Source organism: Pogoniulus pusillus, chromosome 27 (assembly GCF_015220805.1).
Source record: "Pogoniulus pusillus isolate bPogPus1 chromosome 27, bPogPus1.pri, whole genome shotgun sequence".
In the NCBI taxonomy this organism is placed as follows: Eukaryota; Metazoa; Chordata; class Aves; order Piciformes; family Lybiidae; genus Pogoniulus; species Pogoniulus pusillus.
This window is the reverse complement of record NC_087290.1, coordinates 2511252-2528825: the sequence shown is the minus strand read 5'-3', so window position 1 is coordinate 2528825 and position 17574 is coordinate 2511252. Positions and strand designations below refer to the sequence as shown.

The 17574-nt window shown below is 59.8% G+C and overlaps 1 protein-coding gene across 2 annotated transcripts; it reads right to left on the bottom strand.

Annotated features, from left to right (window-relative positions):
* Window positions 1-1546: 1546 nt before the first annotated feature.
* On the bottom strand, window positions 1547-15714 carry RAD51D (RAD51 paralog D). Of its 2 annotated transcripts, XM_064166333.1 has the most exons (12): window positions 15526-15714; window positions 12182-12316; window positions 10981-11042; window positions 10718-10836; window positions 9606-9687; window positions 9354-9488; window positions 8515-8610; window positions 8242-8332; window positions 7540-7610; window positions 4461-4631; window positions 2846-2934; window positions 1547-2282 (listed from the first exon to the last, which is right to left on the bottom strand). In XM_064166333.1, exons 2-11 carry the CDS (start codon window positions 12261-12263, stop codon window positions 2851-2853), a joined length of 993 nt encoding a protein of 330 aa, XP_064022403.1. In that variant the 5' UTR covers window positions 12264-12316; window positions 15526-15714; the 3' UTR covers window positions 1547-2282; window positions 2846-2850. The 2 variants fall into 2 exon arrangements, with proteins under 2 accessions (XP_064022403.1, XP_064022402.1); XM_064166332.1 differs by having other exon boundaries at window positions 1547-2934; window positions 15526-15712.
* Window positions 15715-17574: the final 1860 nt, after the last annotated feature.

Here is a 17574-nt window from a genome sequence, read left to right as displayed (position 1 = left end):
AGGTCTAGGCTGGATGTTGTTAGGAAGTTGTTGGCAGAGAGAGTGATTGGCATTGGAATGGGCTGCCCAGGGAGGTGGTGGAGTCTGTGTGGCTGGAGGTGTTGCAGCCAAGCCTGGCTGGGGCACTTAGTGCCATGGTCTGGCTGCTTGGCCAAGGCTGGGTGCTAGGTTGGGCTGGCTGAGCTTGGAGCTCTCTTCCAGCCTGCTTGATCCTATGATTCCCTGAAAGGAGTCCAGAGCCAGGTTGGGGATCAGTTTCTTCTCCCAAAGGACAAGCAATGGGACAAGCAGAAATGGCCTCAAGCTGTGCCAGAGGAGGTTTAGATTGGACATGAGGAACAATTTGTTCCCTGAAAAGGTTATCAAGGCTTGGACCAGGCTGCCTGTGGCAGTGGTGGAGTCCCCACACCTGAAGGTATCTAAAAGCCATGTAGAGGTGGTGCTGAGGGCCATGGTTTGCTGGTGGCCTGGCAGTGCTGAGTTAATGACTGGACTCCATGATCTCAAAGGTCTCTTCCAACCAAAAACACTTCTGTGATTCATCTTCCTGGCCAGACAGGCAAAGAAACAGCAAGAAAGCCTCCCTGGATGACAAACCAGCAGGTTTCTACTTGGCTCTTCTGCTCCACACCCTGCTGTGAGAGCTTTGCCTCCTCTGCAGACCCTCAGGCCCAGAGATGAAGCAGCAGCAGCAGCACCCAGGGCTGGTTGCAGTTTGTGCAGCCCAGCTCTTTACTCACAGCTCCCACACACGTGACAAGCTCAATGCGCTGCTTTTGAGCACCTTCCCTAGCAGCAGGGGCTCCAGCAGGCAGGAAAGCTATGCTCCTCCTCCTCCTCCTCCTCCCCCTCCTCCTCCTCCTCCTCCTCCTCCTCTTCTTCTTCCTCCTCCTCTTCTTCTTCCTCCTCTTCTTCCTCCTCTTCCTCCTCCTCCTCTTCTTCCTCCTCCTCCTCCTCCTCCTCCTCCTCCTCTTCTTCTTCCTCCTCCTCCTCTTCTTCCTCCTCTTCTTCCTCCTCCTCCTCCTCTTCCTCCTCCTCCTCCTCCTCTTCTTCCTCCTCCTCCTCTTCTTCCTCCTCTTCTTCCTCCTCCTCCTCCTCCTCCTCTTCCTCCTCCTCCTCCTCCTCTTCTTCCTCCTCCTCCTCTTCTTCCTCCTCCTCCTCTTCTTCCTCCTCTTCCTCCTCCTCCTCTTCTTCCTCCTCCTCCTCCTCCTCCTCCTCTTCCTCCTCCTCCTCTTCTTCCTCCTCTTCTTCCTCCTCCTCCTCCTCCTCCTCCTCCTCTTCCTCCTCCTCCTCCTCCTCCTCTTCTTCCTCCTCCTCCTCTTCTTCCTCCTCCTCCTCTTCTTCCTCCTCCTCCTCCTCCTCTTCCTCCTCCCCCTCCTCCTCCTCCTCCTCCTCCTCCTCCTCCTCCTCCTCCTCCTCCTCCTCCTCCTCCTCCTCCTCCTCCTCCTCTTCTTCTTCCTCCTCCTCCTCCCCCCAGCCAACCGGGCTGCAAGCCCTGGGCCCCCCAGAGCTCCCTTCCCAAAGGCCAGCAATGCAAAGAAAGCCATGAGTTAGAAAATGCCTTTTATTTCCACTGAAAATCATCTGGTGGCACAGCTGCTGTCACCTTCACACCTTGCTCTGCCCCCTTTGCTGCCACGGGGCTGGGTGGCCACCATGGAGGAGGTCCTGGAGGAGGTGGGACCTGCATTCTGGGAGCACTGAGAGTGTGGGTTTTGGAGGCACAACTGCTATGGACATGCAAAACAAAACCCTTGCCTCTTGAGAACCCCTCAGCTGCCCCTTTAGCTGCCTCTTCCCTCAGGAACACAGGGCTGCTTGGTGTCACAGCTGCTCTGCAGAAATCAGCACCCAAAGGTAGGCTAAATCAGGCTCCAGGAGCTTCCTGGTGTGGCAGCAGTTTAATCAGCATGCCCTGACCAGCCTCAGTCCCCACAGCAGCAGTGTTTAAGCAAGCCATGGCCCAGGAGGCTTCTTAAGAAGCAGAGGATGAGGTTGTCTGAGACATCTGGGATGAAGAGAAGAGGCAATGCTCTATCCAAGCCTCCCATCTCCTCCCCAGCACTGCCCAAGCCCTCAGGAGGTTGCCCAGCTCAGGGCAGAGCAGCTGGAAAGCAGTGGAGCAAGGAGAGATTATTTCAGCATCACCACATGCCACTGAGCAGCAGACAGGCCCAGCTGGTGCCCATCAGGACTCAGCCACCCCAGATGATCCAGATCATAACCTCCAGCAGTTAACAGCAATTCTTCATAGCAGCTCCCTGCAGGGCCCTGGTGGTGTCCTAGGGAGGTCAGATCAAGCATCCAGTTGTGTCCCTGCTCATCAGGAGCCTGTCCCACCCCAGTCCTGCTAGGGACTAAACCTCATCAGTTTAATGAAGTTAACAGCAGTTGCCCTTAACTGAATTCCAGCTCTCACCACCCACAGCTGGATGCAGCTTCCAAGCTGAGGCCACTGTGGGCTGCCCACAGAGCATCAGAGCTCTGGGACAGGGGATCCAGGGGGGAACAAACCCACCAGGGCCTCTGCAGGGATGTGCCAGCTGGACTCAAGCCAACACCTTAGGACAGGGCTGGCTCTGCTGGTTGGACACGAGCCTGCAACAGGAGGAGAGGACTTGGTTGTGGTGCTGCCCACACTGCCCAGCCACCATGGGCTGCATCTGCTGGGGCAAGGACACCTCCAGGGACCCCCATGGTTATTTTCTCCCCAGCACAGAAGATCAAAAGCTTCTTCATGTTGGTGCTTCCCAGGGCTGCAGGGCTCCCAGAGGCAGCCTGTAAAAGCTTTAGTGTGCTTGCTTGCCTTTGCAGCTCTCCTGGACCTGCATATTTGCTTCTTCACCTGCATCAGGGCCCCTCTGTGGGTGTTGCTGGGCTCAGCTCCTGCACATCACCATCTCCAATATCCAGCTCCACCTGTATCCCAGTTGGCTGCAAGGAGAAACACAGCACCTTAACCTCACACTGCTGGGACTCTACCTTGCTCCATCACCTGCTCCAGAGTCAAAAAGTCCCCAGTTACATCCCTCCTAGGACTTCTTTCTGCTGGTGCCCTCGTTTTAACAGGGGCTGCTGAGCACAGAGATGCAAATAGAGACTGGGATTTAGCAAGAGAAGAACATCTTGCTCCAGGCTGTCCCCAGGCACGAAGTTATTTAGCACACCTGGGATGCCCTTCACTGCCCAGCATGGCCACTTGGAGCAGCTGCAGAGAAGCTTTGGAGCTCCATATGTAGGCAGGATGCCAGCCAAAGTCACCCCTGCAGGCTTAGAGCCAGGACCCCCATGCCTAGATACTGTCAGGAAAGTGGGAAGGGGCAGAGCTGGGCTGGAGGGGAGGGCAGAGCTGGGCTGGCAGAGGGGGCAGAGCTGGGCTGGAAGGGAGGGCAGAGCTGGGCTGGCAGAGGGGGCAGAGCTGGGCTGGAAGAGGGGGCAGAGCTGGGCTGGAAGGGAGGGCAGAGCTGGGCTGGAAGGGAGGGCAGAGCTGGGCTGGCAGAGGGGGCAGAGCTGGGCTGGAAGAGGGGGCAGAGCTGGGCTGGAAGGGAGGGCAGAGCTGGGCTGGAAGGGAGAGCAGAGCTGGGCTGGAGGGGAGGGCAGAGCTGGGCTGGGAGGGCAGAGCTGGGCTGGAAGAGGGGGCAGAGCTGGGCTGGAGGGGAGGGCAGAGCTGGGCTGGAAGAGGGGGCAGAGCTGGGCTGGAGGGGAGGGCAGAGCTGGGCTGGAAGAGGGGGCAGAGCTGGGCTGGAGGGGAGGGCAGAGCTGGGCTGGGAGGGCAGAGCTGGGCTGGAGGGGAGGGCAGAGCTGGGCTGGAGGGGAGGGCAGAGCTGGGCTGGAGGGGAGGGCAGAGCTGGGCTGGAAGAGGGGGCAGAGCTGGGCTGGAAGAGGGGGCAGAGCTGGGCTGGAGGGGAGGGCAGAGCTGGGCTGGGAGGGCAGAGCTGGGCTGGAAGAGGGGGCAGAGCTGGGCTGGAAGAGGGGGCAGAGCTGGGCTGGAAGAGGGGGCAGAGCTGGGCTGGAGGGGAGGGCAGAGCTGGGCTGGAGGGGAGGGCAGAGCTGGGCTGGAGGGGAGGGCAGAGCTGGGCTGGAGGGGAGGGCAGAGCCGGGCTGGAAGGGGGGCAGAGCTGGGCTGGAGGGGAGGGCAGAGCTGGGCTGGAGGGGAGGGCAGAGCCGGGCTGGAAGGGAGAGCAGAGCTGGGCTGGAGGGGAGGGCAGAGCTGGGCTGGAGGGGAGGGCAGAGCTGTGCCACTCAGTTAACCTCCCTAATGACTCCACGCTGAGGCTGCTGCCAGCAGATGCTCTTCTCTTCCGAAGCTTACAAGCAGGCTGCATCTGCTCCTCTCTCAATGCCAGGGGTCAATCAGTGAGCCCTGATCCTGCCCCCCAACCTAGAAGGATCCTCCCTCAGTCCCAGTGCCAGCTCCATGCCACCTAGAGCCTCCCTCCCTCCTGCCCAGGGTGCCCCACCTGCCGGGCTGACTTTGCCAAGCAGGCCAGGTGCTGCCTGCTGCCTCTCCCCCTGCTGCCTTCTTTGCTCTCCAGCAGCACTCGGGTGCTGGGCACGAAACTCCAGGAGCGCCCCAGGGCTGGCTTCAGTGCACCACTGCTGCTGCTGTCCCTTGTCACCTGGTTGGTCACCTGCGGCACAAACAGGCTTATAGAATCATAGAATCAAGCAGGTTGGAAGAGAGCTCCAAGCTCAGCCAGCCCAACCTAGCACCCAGCCCTGCCCAACCAACCAGACCTTGGCACTAAGTGCCTCATCCACTCTTTTCTTGAACACCTCCAGGCATGGTGACTCCACCACCTCCCTGGGCAGCCCATTCCAGTGCCAATCACTCTCTCTGCCAGGAACTTCCTAACAACATCCAGCCTAGACCTGCCCTGGCACAGCTCCAGGCTGTGTCCCCTTCTTCTGTCCCTGGCTGCCTGGCAGCAGAGCCCAACCCCACCTGGCTACAGCCTCCCTGCAGGCAGCTGCAAGCAGCAATGAGCTCTGCCCTGAGCCTCCTCTGCTGCAGGCTGCACCCCCCCAGCTCCCTCAGCCTCTCCTCACAGGGCTGTGCTCCAGGCCCCTCCCCAGCCTTGCTGCCCTTCTCCAAACACCTTCCAGCACCTCAACAACTCTCTTGAATTCAGGAGCCCAGAACTGGACACAGCACTCAAGGGGTGGCCTGAGCAGTGCTGAGCACAGGGGCACAAGAACCTCCCTTGTCCTGCTGCCCACACTGCTCCTGAGCCAGCCCAGGATGCCATTGGCTCTGCTGCCCACCTGGGCACTGCTGCCTCCTCTGCAGCTCCTCTCTCGCAGCACCCCCAGCTCCCTCTCTGCCTGGCTGCTCTCAGCCACTCTGGCCCCAGCCTGCAGTGCTGCTTGGGGTTGTTGTGACCAAAGTGCAGAACCCTGCACTTGGCCTTGTTCAATCTCATCCCCTTGGCCTCTGCCCACCCATGCAGCCTGTGCAGGTCCCTCTGCAGGGCTCTCCTACCTTCCAACAGCTCCACAGCTGCTCCTACCTTGGTGTCATCTGCAAACTTACTGCTGCTGGACTCAATCCCCTGCTCCAGATCATCACTAAATACACTGAGCAGGACTGTGCCCAGCACTGACTCCTGGGGCACACCACCAGGGGCTGGCTGCCCAGGCAAAGCAGTGCCACTCGCTGCAGCCAAGCGTCGCAGATCTCCAGGAGGCAATGGCCTGTCCACTGCTTCTGCTGATGTTTCCTTCTCCTTCCTGACCTTCCCTCCTGGCATGTCCCTCTAAACACAGCCCACACGACTGTCCCTGACATGTACTCAGGTAGGAGCTTGCTCGTGTCTCTGCAAGCAGCAGTGACTTCTGGTGCTGAAGCCTCCACATGCCCTCCCAGGCACCTTGTCCTTGTCCCTTTATCCCTGCTCAGAGCACCTTTGCACAGCCTCGATGCCTTCCAGTGCCAGGTCCAGCAGAGCACCATTTTCTGTGCTGGCCTTCCCCATTCAGGAGAGGAGAGAGCTCTGAGGTGACCTTATTGTGACCTTTTTGACACAGTCTCAAGCTGTGCCAGGGCAGGTTTAGGCTGGACATTAAGAAGAAGTTCTTTATGGAAGGAGTGATTGGCCACTGGAATGGGCTGCCTGGGGAGGAGGTGGAGTCCTCATCCCTGGAGGTGTTGCAAAGGAGGCTGCATGAGGCACTTAGTGCCAGGGTTTAGTCAATTAGAAGAGTCAGGTGATAGGTTGGACTCAATGATCCTAAAGGTCTTTTCCAGCCTGCTTGATTCTCTGATTCTGTGACTCTTTCAGTATCTGAAGGGGGCTACAAGAAAGCTGGGGAGGGACTTTTTAGGCTGTCAGGGTGTGACAGGACTGGGGGGAATGGAACAAAGATAGAAATGGGTAGATTCAGACTGGACATGAGGAGGAAGTCCTTCACCACAAGAGTGGTGAGACCCTGGAAGGGGTTGCCCAGGGAGGTGGTGGAAGCCTCATGCCTGGAGGTGTTTAAGACCAGGCTGGATGAGGCTCTGGCCACTAGTGGAGGTGTCCCTGCCCATGGCAAGGGGGTTGGAACTGGCTGATCCTTGTGGTCCCTTCCAACCCTGACTGATTCTAGGATTCAAACACCTTATTGTGGTCCCAGAAGAAAAGGCAATCACTTGGCCAGGAGCTGGGGAAGGCTGGAGCAAGGTCCCTTCCAGAGACCAGCTCCTCTGGATGATGCAACACTTCATGGGGCCTCCCTGGTAACTAAGCAGGAGGATTCTCAGCAAGTTGGTCAGGCCCTTAAATGAGTGGAGTTACAGCAAAACTAAATACAAACAACCTCTGAGTGAGTCTGTACTCAAATCACAGATTGGGTTGAGTTGGAAAGGGCCTTTAGAGGTCATCCAGTCCAACCCCTGCAGTCAGCAGGGACAGCTGCAACTAGAGCAGGCTGCACAGAGCCCCAGACAACCTGACCTGCAATGGTGCCAGGGATGGGGCAGCTTCCACCTCTCTGGGCAACCTGAGCCAGGCTCTCCCCACCCTCAGTGTCAAACACTTCTCCCTTCTCCCCAGTCAGAATCTCTTTCAGTTCAAACCATTCCACCTCGGCCTGACACAACAGGCTCTGAGAAAAACTGTCTCCAGCTTTGATCAGCCTCTTGAAGCACTGAAAGGCTACCAGGTCTCCTTGGAGCTTTCTCTTCTCCAGGCTGAACAACCTCAACACTCAGCCTGGTCTGCCTCCCAGCAGAGGCCTTCCAGTCCTCCCATCACTGCTCTGACCTCCCCTGGCCCTGCTTCAGCAGGTCCATGTCGTAACTACCTCAGTCAGTCAAGTCCATACCTTGTTAGCTGAGGACAGCTACCAAAGCAGGCAGCAAATCAGCTCTGCTCCTGCTCCACACTTGCTGGAACAGGACACCCATGGGCTGCAGAGCAGCAGAGCTACATCAGAGAGCAGAACACTGTGGGTACAAACCTCTTGCTTAGCTGGGAACAGAGTTCCCCTTCCCAGGAGCTTCAAAGCCTCTCCAGGTCCTCACCACAGTAAAGGACAAGGCAGAGCAACACTCACCACAATGGCAAGGCTGAACTCCCTGGCCAGTGTCTTCAGCTCCCTGGCTAGCTGCATCATGATGGCCAGACCTGGAGGGTGACAAAGCATTTGGGTGTTTGAGGATCTGCCCCCAAAGTGCATCTTGGAGGCAGGTGGCATCTGCACGGCCTGATGGCTTTAGTGTCAGTTCTGCTGTTCATGGCCATCCTTGAAGCCCTATCAGCAAAACAAAAAGCCCTACAAAGCACCAGGAGCTCCAGACAAAGCTGAGCAGACTGATTTAACAGGTACAGGACCCATCCCTTCATCTGCCAGCTGCATTTCCAGCAGCCCATGGCAGTGGCTGCCACCCAGGCATGCAAGACCCTCTGAAAGCTGTTTGAGAGGCCTCCTTGGCATCTCAGCCAGCACAAAGCCCCTCACACCTCACTCCTGCTAGAAAAAAGCCTCAGAGGAGCTTTGCAAACTCTGCCACCAACCACACTGTAGCTGTGACACTGCAAGCAGAGGTTTTAATCCGTGGGCAAGCAGCTCCTGCCCCGTGGCTGGTTCCAGAGCAGCAGTGTGAGCTGGCAGGGCCACCAGCAGCTTGCATGGCTGCCAGCAGCACTGCAAACAGGCTCCCACCTCTCATCCAGCTGCAGTCACACCCACACCCAGCTGCAGCTCCAGGCAGAGGAGGGGCAGCAGGGAGGGCTGCAGCCTAAGGGAGCAGCTCACCCTCCGCCTGCCTGCCGCCCAGCAGCGGGGAGATCACAGCCGAGACCGAGTCGATCACCACCACCTTGAGAGGTCCCACGGAGCTCACCACCTGAAAGCAGGCACCGTGTGCAAGGTGGAGCAACAAAGCCAGCACTTCTGGAGCCCCCGAGCTGCGCAGAGGCCGAAACATCCCCAGGCCAGGGTGCTCTGGTGCCACTCACCAGGCGCAGAAGCACTGCTGCCCTCTGTGGAGCTCTGGGGAAGGCAGAGGGGCCCAGCCCCTCCTCTTACCTGCTGGGAGAGACCATCCCGCAGCTCCTGCAAGGCTCTCAGCATCTCGTAGATGTCAAACACATGGACAACCTGGACCCGCTGCAGGGCCTCCAGCTGCAGCACAAGGTGGCATCAACAGCAGCCTCAGCCCTTCCAGGACCCACCAACAGCAGCCTCAGCCCTTCCAGGACCCACCAGCAGCAGCCCTACCCCTTTCAGGACCCACCAACAGCAGCCTCAGTCCTTCCAGGACCCACCAAGAGCAGCCTCACCCCTTTCAGGACCCATCAAGAGCAGTCTCACCCCTTTCAGGACCCACCAACAGCAGCCTCAGCCCTTTCAGGACCCACCAACAGCAGCCTCAGTCCTTCCAGGACCCACCAACAGCAGCTCTACCCCTTTCAGGACCCACCAACAGCAGCCTCACCACTTCCAGAACCCACCAACAGCAGCCTCACCCCTTCCAGGACCCACCAACAGCAGCCTCACCACTTCTAGGACCCACCACACTCCTCTTCCTCAGCTGCCCCCAGCTATATTTGCACTTGGACCATGCCATGGAGCCAGGGAGCCTTATTTCTTGCTCGTTTGCCCCCACCCCATGGACACTCCTGTCCCACTGCACTGGTGGAAGAGGCAACACAAGGCTGAGCTGAGGAAGTGTGAGCAACCACAGCAAGCCCTCCCTGCTGCCAGGGACTGGCCCTGAGCACAGCACCCACCCAGCCACGGGAGGACACAGAACTGCTGATGTGGACAAAGGCAGACCTGGACAGCCAGACCAACTCTGGAGGTTGTCTCTGAGCAAGAGCTCAGGTAGGCTTAGTGCAAGAGGAAGGAGCAGCTCCAGAACTTGCCTGCTCTTGCTTGTCCCCTGTCTGGGCTCCATAGATCTGGCTGAGGCGGGAGGCAGTGAAGCCTGCCGTGGAGTCGAGAAACAGGACCTGCTGCTTGAGGCCAAGGGACACGCTGGCTGCAATGCCCAGGCACACCTGGAGAAGCAGGGACTGGGGGTCAGACAGCCCTCCCAGGTCCCTCTGCTGAGGGACACACCTGAGAGCATCATCTTCACCTTACCTGCCCTCTCCCCTCTCCTGCCCCCAACTCACCTGCGTTTTGCCACTGCCTGGCGCTCCCATGAGCTCTGTCACCTCCCCTGTGTACAGCCCAGAGTCCAGCAGCTGGTCCAGGCTGCAGGTTGAACACAAGGTGAGACCATCAACACCCCCTCAGCCAGAGAGGCAGGGGCAGCAAGGAGCAGCAGTACCCAGACATTTGTCCCTACCCTTCCCAAACGCAGCCAACTGCCTCAGGCTCTGCTCTCCTCAGTTGAAGAAAGATGCTGAGGTGCTGGAAGGTGTTTGGAGAAGGGCAGCAAGGCTGGGGAGGGGCCTGGAGCACAGCCCTGTGAGGAGAGGCTGAGGGAGCTGGGGGGGTGCAGCCTGCAGCAGAGGAGGCTCAGGGCAGAGCTCATTGCTGCCTGCAGCTGCCTGCAGGGAGGCTGTAGCCAGGTGGGGTTGGGCTCTGCTGCCAGGCAGCCAGCACCAGAAGAAGGGGACACAGCCTGGAGCTGTGCCAGGGCAGGTCTGGGCTGGATGTTAGGAGGAAGTTCCTGGCAGAGAGAGTGATTGGCACTGGAATGGGCTGCCCAGGGAGGTGGTGGAGTCTGTGTGGCTGGAGGTGTTCAATAGGAGGCTACTTGAGGCACTTAGTTAATTAGAAGGTGTTGAGTGACAGGTTGGACTCGAGACAAAACCACTCCTCAAAAGGTGTGCAGGCTCTCATGAGGACAGTGTCAGTCCCTCAAAGGACCCAGAGCAGATGGCCTCAGCCACAGGACATGAAGAGCAGTCACCTCTTGCTTGCAAAAGGCAGAGCCAGGCTGTGGCTCTAAGCTCTTAAAATGCTGGGGACAGTTTGGCTGCCCAGGGAGGTGGTGGAGCTGCCATCCCTGGAGGTGTTGAAGCCAAGCCTGGCTGGGGCACTTAGTGCCATGGTCTGGTTGATTGGCCAGGGCTGGGTGCTAGGTTGGGCTGGATGAGCCTGGAGGTCTCCTCCAACCTGCTTGATTCTATGATTCTATTCTATGAGTCTATGACACCACTGAGCCAGCTCAGGGCATCAGCACATTCAAATTCAAAGCTCATGCTGGGCAGCCATGGCCTTGTGCAGTGAGCCCAGCCCTGGGCAGACCTGCTGGCCCACCCACTGAGGTACTCACCTTGGGCTCCCGGTGGGCAGGATGGCTGTGGAGCTCTTGAGCTCCTCATAGAGGTCTGCTCCATTGACAGGGAAGGCAGAGAACTGGGCCAGGAGCACACGTCTCACTGCAACTAGTGCCTGGTGGGCAAAGAGGTGGCTGGAAACAGGACTGAGGAAGTCCAGAGGCAAAAACATGCCCCCTAGACAAGCCCACCCAAGCTGTGAGCTCAACAGCTCTGAGCAACCTGGTTAATGCACCAGGACTTAGGAGTCATCCTTTACCTTGTAAGACAAGGAACACCTCTGGGCAGCATCCTCCAGGTCTGATGCCACAAAGTCCACCACTGCAAATAACAGGAGGCACAAGCAGTTGGAAGTCAAACCTGAACACCAGAGAGATGACCAGCACTAGGAAAAACCCTGCCAACACTTCAGTGGGTGAGCAAAGCCATGGAAATGAGGACCAGTGGCCCCATCTCTGCTCCCAGGAACAGTTCCAAGATTTGGGGTGGGGTTTTTTTTGGCTAGATGTGTATGTTATTGGTTGAAATAGCTACTGGTGGAAAGCAGTTCTTATAGGGAGGACAAGGACTTCCACACCCATGGCTGCAGCACCACAGGACCTCACAGATCCCATGTGACAAGAAGAAAATGGTCTTCTTCTCAGCTCTGCACCAGTTTCTCAGAGCAGGAGCAGATCCACATGAAGATTTTCCCATGCCCACTGACCCTGCCCAGTGAAAAATACACAAACTCCCCCAAAATACCTTCTAAAAGCCATAACTGTCCCTCAAAGAGCCTCTGCAGAGGCCTCTGTCATGTCCTAACACTCTCCTGCTCCTGTGAAGTCCTGACTGCGAATATCCACACAGAGAGACCCAGAAGACATCCAGCAGGGAGGATGCAGGGTGTGGGATGATGCAGGCACAGGGTCTGGAGCTGCAACCCCCAGGCTCCTGCTGCCAGTGCCCAGGGTGCCCACCCTGTGCCCACCCTCCTTTTCTCTATGGGCCTCCAAGAAAACTGCACCCTGCAAGCTACTGGGCTGCAAGGCAAAGCCACAGAGGCAGGAGATGTTTTCCAGGGGCTACCTCTTAGTTCAGACCCCCTCACCTCTCAAGCCTGGCAGATGGGTCCTGCAGGGAGGGACAGCACAATGCCACCCAAAAGATGCAGGGGATGACAGAAAGCAGGGAAGAGACTTTTGGGGCTGTTGTGACAGGACTGGGGGTGAACACTTTAACTACAAGTGGGAGATTTAGACTGGAGAGAAGGGAGACCCTGGCCCAGGTTGCCCAGGTGAGAAGTGGGAGCTGCCCCATCCCTCCACCCATTCCAGAGCAGGCTGTTTGGGGCTCTGAGCCACCTGCTCTAATTGCAGCTGTCCCTGCTGCCTGCAGGGAGGATGGACAGGACAGTCCCCAAATGACCCTTCCCACCCAAACCAGTCTGTGAGTCTAAGACATTCCCCAACCTCTGTTACCTGTCCTGATGCCACCTGCCCTGAGGAGCTGGATCATCTCTTCAGTGAGACCCGGGCAGAGCCCAGCCCGCAGGACCACCATGTCCTCAGCCACTCCAGGGTGGAGCACCGAGGAGCCGGGACAAGGGAGGAGACCTGCAGGGGATAGAGGAGAGAGGATCTGGCACCACGGAGCAGCTGACGCTGAGCAGATGCTGCCCGGGCTGTGCTGGGTAGGTGGCTTTAGACAGGGTCTAAGCTCCCGTGGGGCCCAACACCCCTGATCCCCGCAGCCAGCAGGGCACTGCCAGGCTCGGCCAGCAGCACCTCCCGCTCCAGCACAGCCCCTCCCCAGCCTCCTTCAGCAGAGCCCCGGGGCAGGCACACAACCCAGCGAGCCCCTCCAGAAGCTCCTCACTGCCCCTGCCTCTCAAAGCACCTCCAGTTCCCCTACATCACATCCAGATCACTAAAGCATCTCCTGCACCCAAATCACCTCCAGATCCCTAAAGCATCTCCTGCTCCCAAATCACCTCCAGATCCCTAAAGCATCTCCTGCTCCCAAATCACCTCCAGATCTCGAATCATCTCCTGTACCCAAATCACCTCCAGTTCTCAAATCATCTGCTCCCAAATCACCTCCAGATCCCTAAAGCATCTCCTGCACCCAAATCACCTCCACATCTCAAATCATCTCTTGCTCCCAAATCACCTCCAGATCCCTAAAGCATCTCCTGCTCCCAAATCACCTCCAGATCCCTAAAGCATCTCCTGCTCCCAAATCACCTCCAGATCCCTAAAGCATCTCCTGCTCCCAAATCACCTCCAGATCCCCAAAGCATCTCCTGCTCCCAAATCACCTCCTGCTCCCTGATCACCTCCTGCCCCCAAAGCACCTCCAGTTCCCCTACATCACATCCAGATCCCTAAAGCACCTCCTGCTCCCAAATCACCTGCAGATCCCTAAAACATCTCCTGCACCCAAATCACCTCCAGACTCCTAAAGCATCTCCCACACCCAAATCACCTCCTGCTCCTCAAAACACCTAAAGCACCTCCTGCTCCCCTAAAGCACCTCCAGATGCCTGAAGCACCTCCCGCTTCCAAAGCAGCTGCCGTTCTCCCAAAGCACCTCCTGCTCCCGAAGCAGCTCCCGTTCCCGAAGCACCTCCCGTGTCCCTAAGTCACTTCCAAGTGCCTGAAGCACCTCCCGTTTCCCTAAAGCATCCCCTGCTCCCCAGGTCACCTCCTCCCCCAAAGCATCCCCTGCTCCCCAAATCATCTCCTCCCCCAAAGCATCCCCTGCTCCCCAGGTCACCTCCTCCCCCAAAGCATCCCCTGCTCCCCAGATCACCTCCTCCCCCCAAAGCATCCCCTGCTCCCCAGATCACCTCCTCCCCCAAAGCATCCCCTGCTCCCCAGATCACCTCCTCCCCCAAAGCATCCCCTGCTCCCCAAATCACCTCCTCCCCCCAAAGCATCCCCTGCTCCCCAGATCACCTCCTCCCCCCAAAGCATCCCCTGCTCCCCAGATCACCTCCTCCCCCCAAAGCATCCCCTGCTCCCCAGATCACCTCCTCCCCCCAAAGCATCCTCTGCACCCCAGATCACCTCCTCCCCCAAAGCATCCCCTGCTCCCCAGATCACCTCCTCCCCCAAAGCATCCCCTGCTCCCCAGATCAACTCCTCCCCCAAAGCATCCCCTGCTCCCCGGATCACCTCCTCCCCCAAAGCATCCCCTGCTCCCCAGATCACCTCCTCCCCCAAAGCATCCCCTGCTCCCCAGATCACCTCCTCCCCCAAAGCATCCCCTGCTCCGCAGATCACCTCCTCCCCCAAAGCATCCCCTGCTCCCCAGATCACCTCCTCCCCCCAAAGCATCCTCTGCACCCCAGATCACCTCCTCCCCCAAAGCATCCCCTGCTCCCCAGATCACCTCCTCCCCCAAAGCATCCCCTGCTCCCCAGATCACCTCCTCCCCCCAAAGCATCCCCTGCTCCCCAGATCACCTCCTCCCCCAAAGCATCCCCTGCTCCCCAGATCACCTCCTCCCCCAAAGCATCCCCTGCTCCGCAGATCACCTCCTCCCCCAAAGCATCCCCTGCTCCCCAGATCACCTCCTCCCCCCAAAGCATCCTCTGCACCCCAGATCACCTCCTCCCCCAAAGCATCCCCTGCTCCCCAGATCACCTCCTCCCCCAAAGCATCCCCTGCTCCCCAGATCACCTCCTCCCCCCAAAGCATCCCCTGCTCCCCAGATCACCTCCTCCCCCAAAGCATCCCCTGCTCCCCAGATCATCTCCTCCCCCAAAGCATCCCCTGCTCCCCAGATCACCTCCTCCCCCAAAGCATCCCCTGCTCCCCAGGTCACCTCCTCCCCCCAAAGCATCCCCTGCTCCCCAGATCACCTCCTCCCCCAAAGCATCCCCTGCTCCCCAAATCACCTCCTCCCCCAAAGCATCCCCTGCTCCCCAGATCACCTCCTCCCCCCAAAGCATCCCCTGCTCCCCAGATCACCTCCTCCCCCCAAAGCATCCCCTGCTCCCCAGATCACCTCCTCCCCCCAAAGCATCCTCTGCACCCCAGATCACCTCCTCCCCCAAAGCATCCCCTGCTCCCCGGATCACCTCCTCCCCCAAAGCATCCCCTGCTCCCCAGATCACCTCCTCCCCCCAAAGCATCCTCTGCACCCCAGATCACCTCCTCCCCCAAAGCATCCCCTGCTCCCCAGCTCACCTCCTCCCCCAAAGCATCCCCTGCTCCCCAGATCACCTCCTCCCCCAAAGCATCCTCTGCACCCCAGATCACCTCCTCCCCCAAAGCATCCCCTGCTCCCCAGATCACCTCCTCCCCCAAAGCATCCCCTGCTCCCCGGATCACCTCCTCCCCCAAAGCATCCCCTGCTCCCCAGATCACCTCCTCCCCCAAAGCACCCCCTGCTCCGCAGCTCACCTCCTCCCCCAAAGCATCCCCTGCTCCGCAGACCACCTCCTCCCCCAAAGCATCCCCTGCTCCCCGGATCACCTCCTCCCCCAAAGCATCCCCTGCTCCCCAGCTCACCTCCTCCCCCCAAAGCATCCCCTGCTCCCCAGATCACCTCCTCCCCCAAAGCATCCCCTGCTCCCCAGATCACCTCCTCCCCAGATCACCTCCTCCCCCAAAGCATCCCCTGCTCCCCGGATCACCTCCTCCCCCAAAGCATCCCCTGCTCCCCAGATCACCTCCTCCCCCAAAGCATCCCCTGCTCCCCAGATCATCTCCTCCCCCAAAGCATCCCCTGCTCCCCAGATCACCTCCTCCCCCAAAGCATCCCCTGCTCCCCAGGTCACCTCCTCCCCCAAAGCATCCCCTGCTCCGCAGCTCACCTCCCGCTCGCCGCCCCGAGCCCGCCCGGCGCCGGGGCCTGCCCCGTGTGCTTCCCTTCCTGCTTCCTGCCGGGGGCGGAACGGCTCCTGCGCGCCCCCTAGCGGCGCACGGCCGGGACTGCCCCGAGCGGCGCGGAACCTCCGCGCACCTCTCCCCGGCAGGGGTTTGACCTCACCCGGGTCCGCAGCCGAAGGACCGTGCCTGGCTCCCCGGCTCTGCCCGGGGGAAGTGCGGCCGGACCGTGCCCGAAGCACCCCCAGAGCCTGCCCCAGGCACACCTGCTGACAGCCAAAGCCCACCGCGGGCTCCAAAGGTGCTTCTGGAACAGCGCACAAACGGCAGGGAGCCAGAAGGGTGCTCCCCGTTCGCTTTGCAGCTGGGGTGCTCCAGAAGGGTGCCCCCCGTTCGCTTTGCAGCTGGGGTGCTCCAGAAGGGTGCTCCCCGTTCGCTTTGCAGCTGGGGTGCTCCAGAAGGGTGCCCCCCGTTCGCTTTGCAGCTGGGGTGCTCCAGAAGGGTGCCCCCCGTTTGCTTTGCAGCTGGGGTGCTCCAGAAGGGTGCCCCCGTTTGCTTTGCAGCTGGGGTGCTCCAGAAGGGTGCCCCCCGTTCGCTTTGCAGCTGGGGTGCTCCAGAAGGGTGCCCCCGTTCGCTTTGCAGCTGGGGTGCTCCAGAAGGCTGCCCCCGTTTGCTTTGCAGCTGGGGTGCTCCAGAAGGGTGCCCCCAGTTTGCTTTGCAGCTGGGGTGCTCCAGAAAGCTGCCCCCCCGTTTGCTTTGCAGCTGGGGTGCTCCAGAAGGGTGCCCCCCGTTTGCTTTGCAGCTGGGGTGCTCCAGAAGGGTGCCCCCGATCGCCTTGCAGCTGGGGTGCTCCAGAAGGGTGCCCCACGTTTGCTTTGCAGCTGGGGTGCTCCAGAAGGCTGCCTCCCATTCGTTTTGCAGCTGGGGTGCTCCAGAAGGGTGCCCCCCCGTTTGCTTTGCATCTGGGGTGCTCCAGAAGGCTGCCTCCCATTCGTTTTGCAGCTGGGGTGCTCCAGAAGGGTGCCCCCCCGTTTGCTTTGCATCTGGGGTGCTCCAGAAGGCTGCCCCCGTTCGCTTTGCATCTGGGGTGCTCCAGAAGGGTGCTCCCCGTTTGCTTTGCAGCTGGGGTGCTCCAGAAGGGTGCCCCCCGTTCGCTTTGCAGCTGGGGTGCTCCAGAAGGGTGCCCCCCGTTCGTTTTGCAGCTGGGGTGCTCCAGAAGGGTGCCCCCGTTCGCTTTGCAGCTGGGGTGCTCCAGAAGGGTGCCCCCCGTTTGCTTTGCAGCTGGGGTGCTCCAGAAGGGTGCCCCCCCGTTCGCTTTGCAGCTGGGGTGCTCCAGAAGGCTGCCCCCGTTTGCTTTGCAGCTGGGGTGCTCCAGAAGGGTGCCCCCCGTTTGCTTTGCAGCTGGGGTGCTCCAGAAGGGTGCCCACGTTCGCTTTGCAGCTGGGGTGCTCCAGAAGGGTGCCCCCCGTTTGCTTTGCAGCTGGGGTGCTCCAGAAGGGTGCCCCCCGTTTGCTTTGCAGCTGGGGTGCTCCAGAAGGGTGCCCCCGTTCGCTTTGCAGCTGGGGTGCTCCAGAAGGGTACCCCCAGTTTGCTTTGCAGCTGGGGTGCTCCAGAAGGGTGCCCCCGATCGCCTTGCAGCTGGGGTGCTCCAGAAGGGTGCCCCCGTTTGCTTTGCAGCTGGGGTGCTCCAGAAGGGTGCCCCCGATCGCCTTGCAGCTGGGGTGCTCCAGAAGGGTGCCCCCGTTCGCTTTGCAGCTGGGGTGCTCCAGAAGGGTGCCCCCCGTTCGCTTTGCAGCTGGGGTGCTCCATAAGGCTGCTCCCCGTTCGTTTTGCAGCTGGGGTGCTCCAGAAGGGTGCCCCCATTTGCTTTGCAGCTGGGGTGCTCCAGAAGGGTGCCCCCCGTTTGCTTTGCACCTGGGGTGCTCCAGAAGGGTGCCCCCGATCGCCTTGCAGCTGGGGTGCTCCAGAAGGGTGCCCCCCGTTTGCTTTGCAGCTGGGGTGCTCCATAAGGCTGCCCCCCCGTTCGCTTTGCAGCT